The 11,547-nt window shown below is 38.1% G+C and overlaps 1 protein-coding gene across 1 annotated transcript; it reads left to right on the top strand.

The window, feature by feature from the left end:
* Nucleotides 1-945: 945 nt before the first annotated feature.
* On the top strand, nt 946-11,502 carry LOC122862107 (TLE family member 5-like). The gene is made up of 7 exons (XM_044167363.1): nt 946-1,375; nt 4,509-4,606; nt 5,285-5,348; nt 5,845-5,889; nt 5,990-6,052; nt 6,408-6,482; nt 7,676-11,502. The coding sequence occupies exons 1-7, from the start codon at nt 1,349-1,351 to the stop codon at nt 7,913-7,915; spliced, it is 612 nt and encodes a 203-aa protein (XP_044023298.1). The 5' UTR covers nt 946-1,348; the 3' UTR covers nt 7,916-11,502.
* The last annotated feature ends 45 nt before the right edge of the window (nt 11,503-11,547 follow it).

Genomic DNA, 11,547 nt, shown 5'->3' on the forward strand with positions numbered 1-11,547 from the left:
AATTTTGGTATTTGAGACGCTAAAAAAAAATTGTTTTCTTCCCCTTATGTGTAGAATTTGAAAATTTCTGACTTAAGCAACTCTTAGTGGTAGTATCATAAAGGCAAACATGCACATGGGTGTGCCCCCAACCACAACAGATGCCATCTGGGGATACTGACAGTGAAGGGCCAAGAACAACATAAGCTGCACCAGTTGTCTCCTTTTCTATTAACCAAAACAATCAGCAGATTCTGACAGATGCTAGTAACAAAAAGTTATAATATACATTTTTTGTTTGTTGTTTTGTGCTTCTACTTTTTTGATTGAAGTTAAATTGAAGATTGTATTTAATTGTTGCTGTGCATTGGCATTAGGGGTGTATGGTGGGGGTAGGATTAACCTGTTATGGGGCCGGTGCAGATTTGCTGTTGGGCTTTTATTGACCTCCCATCTCTCATCTTTTGTGCATTGCATATTTATCCTGTACCCTCCAAGTTCCCATTCAGTATAGTGCTAACAGCAGACTACACAGGGCAGAGAGACCCACCAGTACTCTTATGCAAGAATAATACCCGAAGTTTACTGTTTACTGCATGTCAGCTTGTGGTAACTGGATTAAACACAACTTTATTAGATTCCTAAGAAAAGTTGTGCAGCATGTGAATATAATTTAAAGTAAAATAGTTAAGGTCTTGAAACTAGATTTTGACAAGGCCCCAGTACAATACATGGCCACATCTTTAAGTTATACCACCTTAGCTGATACAGAACTTTAGTGGTGCAAATGCCCTAACAAATTTGCAAATGATGAAATTACGAAACAACAGATGTACAGTGAATCTGGGCTACCTGCGTATCCCAGTTGATAATCCAGCCCTGGGTGTCAGACTCTGCTTTCGGGCCCCAGAAGCTCTCGCTCCGGCTCTGTCCGCTGCGGTGAGCGGTTCAGTTCAGCGCTGTGTCACACGGGGCGCCCGCTCCTCCGCTGCGCGCTTTGATTTCCGGGTGATGCTGCTCTTCTCTTCAAAGCAGAGGAAAGTCGGGGGCTCATGTGTCAACATCCAGGGTTTCCCCGGGGAGGTGTAACGTTAACGTTATTCCAAAAAAACCTAATGATCCTTTGAAGACCGTTTTCTTTTTGTTAGCCTATTCATCCTCGGAGGCAGCGCTTTTTCTGACTGCAAAGACCAGAAGACGATCTTCGGCTCCTGCTGCTTTGACGTTAGCTAACATTATTTTAAACGATGACAGAGTACAAACTGCGAATAGCGTCTCCAATCATTTAATATCTGGGGACCTGTTAGCTTAGCCAGCTAGCCTGGTAATTCGATTAGATCAAGGAAACACGGAGACACACACTGCTGACATGATGTTTCCTCAATCAAGGCACTCGGTAAGTTGGCTAGTTGAACTTGCCCCAGTAGGAAACTAAACAACTAAGCAAGCTGAGCTAACGCTAGCTAGCAACCGACAGCTGATACTAGCTCTACTGGGTGCAGGTTGCTGTCAGCTTGTCTCACAATGCCAGACCTCTCTACATCTCCTCACGACGTTTATACCGTTGTAGTGGAGCAGAGATGGCATCTTAAAACTTTAAATTAGTGTAGATACTAGCTATAACACTTGCTTAGCTGTATTTGGCTGAAAACACAACCTGTCGCTAGCTAGCTGTTAGTCAAAACAGCTAATTTAAGTTGATGTATGAGTCTATGAGAGTAAGTTGTCCTGCGCTGGTTAGCTTAATCCACTGTTTCTACTGTCAACAAGTCAAATGGCATACATATAAGGGTAGGCTACGGCAAATGTGCAGTATGTACAACAGTTGACTTTGATTAAAAAAAAAAAAAATCATTTGGACACATTGTAGAAAAAGATTTTATCTCTGAAATGATTATTAACATTGCAAATATTAGGCAAATTAATTCCTGTTAACATTTGTCAGCTATAAAAGAAATTTAAAGCAAAATGAGCCAAATAAATGCTCTTCAAGGCCCAAATAAAGCTGCAGGTATATCGTTCAATATGTCCATTATAACAGTCTAGGAAGTGATGACCAACTAATGTCATTGAGTAGTCACTATTGACAACCAACAAGTGAAGACAAGGAGCTTGTCAAACGATAAGTCAGGAAAAAGGTGCACAGAAAAGTTGACACCTTTTTGAAAAAAGGCCTTAACTGAAGCACTACAGCAGTTTGCATGCTAATCAGTTATTATTAATCATTAATTTATTAAGTATTGGTATTTGGTAAAAATTTATAGAGGTGAAAAGATGAGGCCTGCAACAAATGAACTGAACAATTATTTTCATTATCGATTCTTCTGCCGATTATTTTCCAGATTAATCTTTGGACCGTAAAATGTAAGAAAATAGTGAAAAATTCCTATCACAGTTTTCCAAACTCTAAGGAGACATCTTCAGATTTGTTGTTTTGTTGGACCAACATCCCAAAACCCAAAAATATCCAGTTTACAATGATATAACACAAAGAAAAGCAGCAAATCCTCACAAGCTGGAACCAGTGAGCGTTTGGCATTTTTGCTTAATCAATTAATCAACTAATCATTGCAGCTCTAGAAACAATTAATCAGTTAGTGGATCCACAAAAACTAATCTGCATCTATTTTGATAATCGTTTGAGTAATTTTTTTAAAGAACAAAATGCTAAAAAGAAATCACTGGTTCCAGCTTCTCAAATGTGACTATATGCTGGTTTTGGTGGTCCTCCATGATGGTGAACTGAATATCTTTGAGTTTTGGACTGTTGGTGGGACAAAACAATCAATTTAAGTATGTCAACCTGTGCGCTGAGACATTGTGATGGGAATTTCACACTATTTTCTCACTTTTCTGACATTTTATTGACCAACTGATTACTTGAGGAAGTAAGTAGCAGATTAATCTATAATGAACGCAATCGTTGGTTGCAGCCCTGTTTTTGTTTTGATATGTTTAACATAACAAAATAGAAATTTTATGACCAAATAATGCCGCACAAACCGCATTAAGCAAGACACACCCAGAGCAGGAAATGACCCTTGTAAACCACAGGTGATTGAAGCACCGCGTAAGTATACACAAAATAACACAGACCATAAACTGAAGCACCACCACAAAACACTCTCACAGTGGTGTCTCATGGTCATATAAGGTTGCAAGTCAAATATTTGTTTAAAAAAAAAAGCACATAAATATATTCTTGTTGGTTAGTTTCAACTTGTGACTGCTGTTCCTCTTTCTGAGGCAAGCCTGTATCAAAGATCCTCTGAAAAAAAAAAAAACACTGGGGCAACAAGACATGGCTTTTATAGGAATTTTTCAGTGCCTTGTGAACATGACATAAGTTGAACCATTGTAATGTCATTGCAGTCTATTGATAAGACACATAGTTTATACATACTTTGGAGAGCTGTGACTTAGAATTATTTTCATTATTGATCAGTTTGTCAGTTATTTTTTATGATTTAATTGATTAATCTTTTAGTCTAGAAATTGTCAGAAAATAGTGACAAATTCCCGTCACAATTCCCCGGAGCCCAAATGCAGTCAATTCTGACATTTTGAGAAGCAGGAAAGGTGAATATTAATTGATTGTCAAAATTGTTGAAGATTAATTTTCTGTCGATCGACCAATTAATCGTTTCAACTTTACCTCTGACTATTGGTAATTTTTCTTATTGATTAATCCGACTATTATTTTTTTCATTACTCAATTAATTGTTTAGTATCTAAAATATTAGAGAATAGTGAAACTAAATTTTACTGTAGATCAAGTAATCAATGGATTGACTAATATTTTCAGCACTATATTACATGCAGAACACGAGTGCACTGTGCATTTTGCATGCAGAGTTTTGACCTCTGTGTAACTGGGTGACTCCATCCTCTCTGTTCAGTCCCATAATCCCACTGGAAACCTCTTGCCCTTGTGCCACTTTTTTAGAGAGTAATGAGGTTTAGGGCATTGGATAAACCCTGGATTACAGTTTTGGACTGATGGTTTAAGTGTAGTCTATACATATCTAGACTTTTAATGCAGCTTCTAAATACCTCACACTTTAATCTTCTGCAAACACATTTCCTCAATCACCACACTCTGCGGTCCTGAAAGAGTTCAGTACATCCTTCTTTTTCTCATTTCATACTGTACACTCACACTCACACACGAAGCCCACTTAAGGCTAAACTTCATTTTAGCTATCCTCTCAAAGAGTTAATCTCAGAGGTCAAACTACTGTTTCTAAACAAACCCAAGCACACATTCAATGAAAGACACACATTTTTCAGCAGCAGGACACAGACTTTTACACCACTGGAACCAAAAGACATTTCTAATTCCTTTTAATGCTGAACTAGTTTGGAAGTGTTTAAGCGAAGGTTGTGCATTCGAAGTGTGGTTTCAGACTGAGGGTCTGGACCTGGAGCAGCCTACAGTGAGAGAGTACATTTCTCATTTGGATGCAGGGAATGTAATTTAGGCCTCTATGTAAATTTATATGTACTGATCACGTTGTTGTGTTTCCCAGGCATCCTCTCAGTCCAGTCAACCTCTCAAGTTCACTACTTCTGACTCCTGTGACCGCATCAAGGATGAGTTCCAGTTCCTCCAAGCACAGTACCACAGGTATGTAGCTAACACAACCATACACACACTTAATATAATTTCAGCCTGAACATTTTTCCCATAGTTTATTCTCATGACAGATGCAGTTGACTTTGGTGGAATAGCTCTATTCAAGGCAGCTTTTCTGCCTATTCAGAAATGCATCTCATATTGAGAAGGGCTTTGAGCTCAATTAGTGTTGTTTTCCGAGAGTGTGACGCTTAATACAAGTGTCTGAATAGCATGTCAACTTTAACAGAGATACGTCTTAAAAATATAGTACGCTTTGCACTTGCATTTGCACTAAACCTTTTTACAATTGTGTGTCTGTATTGGCCGTGAGTAGGAGTCCCAGCCCTAAATACATCTCTAATCCAACAAATAAAATGTATTTGCATAAAAGTTAGTTTTATTTACCGATATCAGGAGGCTTAGCATAGTGTAATGACATTTAAACGAATAGTTCAACATTTTTGGGAAATACGCTCATTTGCTGAGAGGTAGATGAGAAGATTGATACCACTCTCATGTCTATAAACTAAATATGAAGCTCGAGCCTACAGGCGATCAGCTTAGTTTAGTATAAAGAAGACAAGTTATGGAATAAGTGTAATCCCAAAATGGCAAATTATTCCTAGACAGAACAGATACATATATTTGCCTTTCATTGTTTAATATTTATATTCTTTTTCTACCCAGTTTGAAGTTGGAGTGTGATAAACTGGCGTCTGAAAAGTCAGAGATGCAGCGTCACTATATCATGGTAAGTGTTTGGCAGCTTTGGCTGTTTGTCTTTATCTGATCTCCTGTAATGTACCAACCAAAGTCACTTAGTGTCGCAGTATAAGCGTAGACATTCCAGCGCACACCAGGAATGTCTAGATTGTCTCCATTTATTAGTTCAGTCATACATAATCACAAATTTATGAGCAAACAACACTTAGTGGCTTCCTCAGCTTCACTTATCACATGATCAGCAAAGGATATAGGCTTTTAAAGCTTCTCTGATAGCCAATGATCAATTATAGATCACATGACAAAAACATCTACATTTCCACATAATCCACATATATAATATACGTATATATAGCAAAGTTTAAAATGACGTGTATGATTTTCTCATGCTGTAGTGGCCATGCATTGTGTACTGAATATAGATGGATTCTTAGTTTGTGTGTGTAGGTGTACAATAATGTACCGAAAGTCTAAAGCTTCAGTTTATTATATTGTTTGTGTTTTTCTCCCTCTTTATTTTGTAGTACTATGAAATGTCCTACGGGCTGAATATTGAAATGCACAAACAGGTAATCACTGTCTCCTATAATGAATCCCTCTTTTAGTAACCCAAGATCTGCTGGTTTGCTGGTCTGACCTGTTTTTGTTTTTCTCCTTTTTTCTTTTCAGGCTGAAATAGTGAAGAGACTGAATGGGATCTGTGCTCAGGTGCTTCCTTACCTGTCACAAGAGGTAATGACACTCATGTTCATGAATATGTTCAACCTCCACCTGCAGCGCCTGAGACTCTGCCTAGCTGAGTATTTTATTTCAACATACACAGTTGAGGGGCTAGGTGCAGGCTGTGTAATCAAACCATTTTCCTTGTGTAATCTGCATTCGGGTTATATTTGTCAATGCTATCAAACTTTTGACAAGCTTAATATTTTACTATTTATTCTTTTAATCATAGTAACAAATCTGAAGTGACTTACTTTTCTACAGTCTTGTCACTTGTCCTCTCTTGCGCTTAAGATTTCCAGCCATGTTAATGCACTTACATCACTTGTCAAGTTTTGTATATAACCATGTGTTGTCTTTGTTTCAGCATCAACAGCAAGTCATGGGCGCCATAGAGAGAGCCAAGCAAGTCACGCCTCCTGAGATGAACTCCATCATACGGGTGGGCTTTATAAATGAGTAAAGGCTTTTCTCCCAGCAAGTGGGTTTAGATGATGGATGAATCGTGTCTCATCCGAAGCATGAAATAAAACTAAATCTAACCATATATAAACCAGTCATTGTCCATTTCTCTAGTTAATATGCTACAATGACTCTTCATGTATTGAGTGGATCTTTTTACAATTTTTCAATTTTAATTATCATTTCTATTGCATTTTAATGAGAAGTTCATTTTGTGTAATAAGGTTTCCTGCTATAACAAGATGAAGTGATATGATGTTATAACAACGTAAGTTTCTTGTTGAAACAGAATTATTTGGCATTTGGTGTGTAATAATGCTGATTAAAAATGTCACAACATGAAAAATATCTAGTTATAATGTGAAAAGCATCTCGTTAAAATGAGAAAATTATGAAAACTAGCAAGCTAGTTAACTTGCTAACTAACAGTTGACAAGCTAGCTAGGATAGCTATTATGACTGAGTAGCTCTAGCATGTTTGTGGCTGGCTAGCATGTTAACGGGTAGTTCGCCAGCTACAACAGCTCAAAAACTAACCCTGGCAGTCTTCTAGTACCACCTATTTTATGGGTAAACTTCAATGTGTCACTTTGTGGTGTGGCCAGGACTTAATGCCAAACACATCCTGAAATAAAGATGTAGAGTGTAAAGATGATTCACACCTTCACGTTTTGTTGAATTTACAGCAGTGGTCACAAAGATAGCACACATCACAATCCATATTCCATGCAACACCAACATCATGTTACATTTGTTTATGTTATATTTAACAAGGACAGCACACATTAATAAACATTGCTTGAAAATGAGCCAGAGTTAGCCAGAAGACTATTTTTCATCTGTAGTCCCTCGACGAATGTTGCAAAGTTATCCTAAAAAAGAATATAATTTATGTAAATAATTTATTAGCATGCAGAGCAATAGTAAAAATAATATTAGTTGATGAAAAATGTCATACATACATAGGACATCATTATACTGCATTGTCATGTACTAATTAAAACATGCAACACAGAATCACATAATACAAGACATGCAAAGCAATGAAATATGCAATACTAATGTTAATACAAAAAATGCACTAAAATAAGAACATTGTGCTGCATTATTAGGCACTCAAAGCAGAAGCTCTAACTTATGAACTCACGGCGGTTGTACCATGCATGTTTTCAGCAACAGCTCCAGGTGCAACACCTGTCCCAGCTCCAGGGCCTGGCCCTGCCTGTGACCCCGCTGCCCCTGGGCCTCACCCCTCCCACCCTGCCCGCCGTCTCCTCCAGCTCCGGCCTGCTCTCCCTCTCCTCCATCCTGGCCAACTACTCCCATGGTCAGGCCCAGGCGGTGAAGGAGGACAAGGCCCGGGAGGCCGCAGAGAGAGCGCCCCGAGGAGAAGACGGGGACAAGTCAGACTAGCGCAGACACAACAAGAAGGTTTTGGAGGGGGGTGTCAAGTGTTGAAAAAAAGAAAGGTAAAACTGTAAATGGAGATTGATGTAAGTTTGGCTGCCTGTCTGCTGAGAGTTGATGTAGAAGAGTAACTGCAGGGATGATGACAAGTAGAGAGGACAGAGTTGAAACTTTTGGATGTGCAGTGAATGAAACTGCTGAATGGCTGAGAGTTAAATGTTCTTATTATTTAGTGGTAATAGACTCAGTTCAGGCTTCTAGACTTTAAATAGATGCTTTTTTAGTGTAAGCCACTGTTGTTAGGCTTAACCAAGATAAATGTTTTCTCATTTGGAGTGAGAGCTGAGGATGAAAGCTAACAGCAGTGTCCCTTACATGGATCTGCCTCTCACAGGTTTATATTTCTTACTTTTTTTTGTTTGTCAGATCTGTTGCTTTAGTCCCTCTGATTGTTTCTTACTGGCCCCATCTGCCAGTCACAGTGAGCAGTTTTAACAATATCTCAGTTCCCAATAAGTCCTTTCCTTCCTCTCATAACATACAATAGCGCCTTCACCTTTTTTCCAAAATGAAAAATGTCGACTGGAGCTGTTTGGACAGTGATACCATTCATTTATTTACTTGGAGCCAAATTAAATCTTAGTCTGATGTTAAATGGGATGTTTTTAAAGGGACGTTTCACTTGTCAGGTGCATTCAAACCCTTCAAACAAAAACCAATGCGTCTTTTCACCATTTTTTTTTTCTTCATACAATCAACCACTGGATGTGTTACCTTTAGCTGTGTACCTCAATCCCAAATAAATGGGATTATATTACATTAAAAACCTATAGTTTGTACAAATGGTAGTATACCCATCTTGGGGGTTAATTTGTGTTTCATAGGCGCTACATGGCATAGACCCTGACTCGTCTTTGAATGACAAGAATTTAAGCTCTGAAAAAAAATTTACTTTATTTTGACATGTTGTTTTCGTGAAGTTAAAGACAGGCTAATTAGACATTCAAAATGTGTCTGTGTGTGCTCGAGTGAATGTGATCAGAAAGAAGAAAACACTTGTTTAATTTAACTTTATTTTTTTTCTTAAAGCACCTTTTGTATTTTCCTCACCTCCCCTGCTCCTGCCCCTTCCTCGTACTGGTCCACCCTTTAACTGACCAAGACAAACTTGAACAGGATCTCAACTTCAGAACCAGACGGTCGTAAAAGACATACATGTACTGTATTTCTGTAAGTTAGCACACTTCGTTTATACTGAGACTGTATCAAGCACATGTCTTTTGCTGTCTTGTTTAACTTGTACGTGATTTTTTAAGTTTCCCATTGTTTTAATGAAGATATGTGTCCGGGGTGAGTTGCTAAAGCTCTGTAAGCAACATCAAACAAGTGTTCCCTCAGAAAACAACATATTTAAACATGATTCTCACAGTCAGAATTTGTTCTGGTGACCAAATTATTGTGTCCTGTTGCAAAAAAACTGGCAATGATTTAATCATTGGAATCACTGAAAAAATGGAGATATAGATGGTATATGGCTGGAACGAGGCTAGTGTGAACACACTACATACTCAAACTTTTTTAGATTTTGTATGTAGTATGGATTTGAAATCCACTAAAGGCGCTAAGATAGTTCATCAGAAGTGCTTGTCGGTGCTTTGGAAACTCCCTCCGCCCCCACTTTTTGGACATCATAATTGGAGTGGCTGCTTCTGACAATTTCTATAACTTTCAGAAACTGACGATCCAACATTTAATGCAGCAATTGGCCAGGTGTGTGGAGGTGCCAAAGTAAACTTCTCTCTCTAGCTCTCTTTTTTTTCATTCTTTACTCAACTATTTCTGTTACTTTTCACATGGACAAACGAGTGCAACACTGCGAATGCCTTCCAGGAGAGACTGTCTAAAAATGTGTACTGTAATCCCCATATTTAAACGATTATCGCCGTAGCTCAACAAGCAAACACCACCTGGTCTGCTTTTCACGCCACTTTAAAGTGTGGCCGTTCGAAACAGCAATAAAAACTTCTGCCTTCTGACATGGTCAGATGACACGCTGTACAAACTTCTTTCGTTCTTTTTTTATCATAACCCGACTCTTAGATTAAGCAGGTTTTGAGTATGCAGTGTGTTTAACATTGGAAAAGTAATAAAATAAATTGTGCTCAAAACAGTCAGTATGCAGACAAAAACACCTTGATTTTCAAGTGCGCTATTGATAGATTCTATTGTCCCACAATGCAATGCACAAAGGAAATGGAGGAGCTGCTGCGCACAGCTAGAACAAATTTAAACTAATGGTAGATGGTGGTGAGAAAACTCCAGGAACATCTCAGAAAACAATTTTTGGGAATTTTGGAAAACATGATGTCCTTTTGATGTTAATTTTAATTGGCAGTAGCTTTCTAAAGTGGCAGTTGAATTGACCTCCAATGGAGCGAGTGTTTGTATCATTAGTATAAATTAAATAATAAATAAACTGTTAAGTATGTTGATTTCTTTTATACCAACTGCATATAAATATAAAGGTTAAAGTATAAAGGTTAGTATATCGTTCATACTGTATGTAGTATGGAATTGGGACTCTGCTCACTAAGGCGTGTGGTTGAGAAATAGGAATGTTCATATTTAAGGCAGCAGGTGGCAGCAGTGCGCTCTCATTGATCATTAGTATGAAGTTACATTCACAAGACTGATGTCTACTGAGTGTCTAAAGATGTCCAGATCAGTCTACTGTGTTCACCTTATTGTCACCGCTGTTCTCTTCTCGTCTTCATTTTCTGACTGTGGGCCGAGCATCTGTACACTGCAGGTGTTCGCTGTTATTCCCCTGTAATGTGAGTGCTTTCCAGAGCTTTGACAACCCACCTTGTAATGTCTGAGCACGTCCGAGATTGGAGCTTAAACCTTTTCTCTGTATTTTAATTTGAAAAGCACTTAAGTTGTGGCTCAGTGCTATTTTCTTTTTTCTTCTTCCTGTCTGTGCTAGTGTTGGGGAGCTGAAGATGTTCCCTCCCTGGAGATTTGACCTTAATATATCGAGTGCGAGAACAGATCAGTTAGTCATTTGCACGCTTTATGCTGACGTCAGTCTCTGTAGAAAACCTCCTCTGGCAAAACTCAGACATATGAATGGTATGTGTGTTTGTTTTTGCTGTGAAGGGCCAATTTGTATACATATGAATATATCAATATACATATTTTTTAAAGCATTTTTGTATGTTTCAAAGCTGCTTTTTAATGTGTGTGTATCATGGAAGATTTGGTGTTGTATGTGTGCATTACAAGCCTACAGTTAAGAGGCACAATGTTGTATACCATGTCGTTTTCCTGTTTTTTCTCCCATTCTCTCAGTAGGCAGTAACACTTAACATTGTTTTCTAGGTTTGTAAATGTTATCTTTTTTTTTTTTTTGTGCAAACAAAAACCAGTTTAATGTGTTTATGAACACAGTCTCATTTTAAGATACCTGGGGCAAAAAAACAAAAAACAAAGATGTAAACAAGCAACTGTGTACTCTAATGAGAATGAATCAACCTTTTAGCAGTAAGGAAGCTTCTCTGGTGCCTTACAAATAAAAGACGTGATTGAGAGTGGTCATTTGTCTTTGGTTGGTAACTTTGTGTGAAAAAAGACTGAAG

Source organism: Siniperca chuatsi, linkage group LG15 (assembly GCF_020085105.1).
Source record: "Siniperca chuatsi isolate FFG_IHB_CAS linkage group LG15, ASM2008510v1, whole genome shotgun sequence".
In the NCBI taxonomy this organism is placed as follows: Eukaryota; Metazoa; Chordata; class Actinopteri; order Centrarchiformes; family Sinipercidae; genus Siniperca; species Siniperca chuatsi.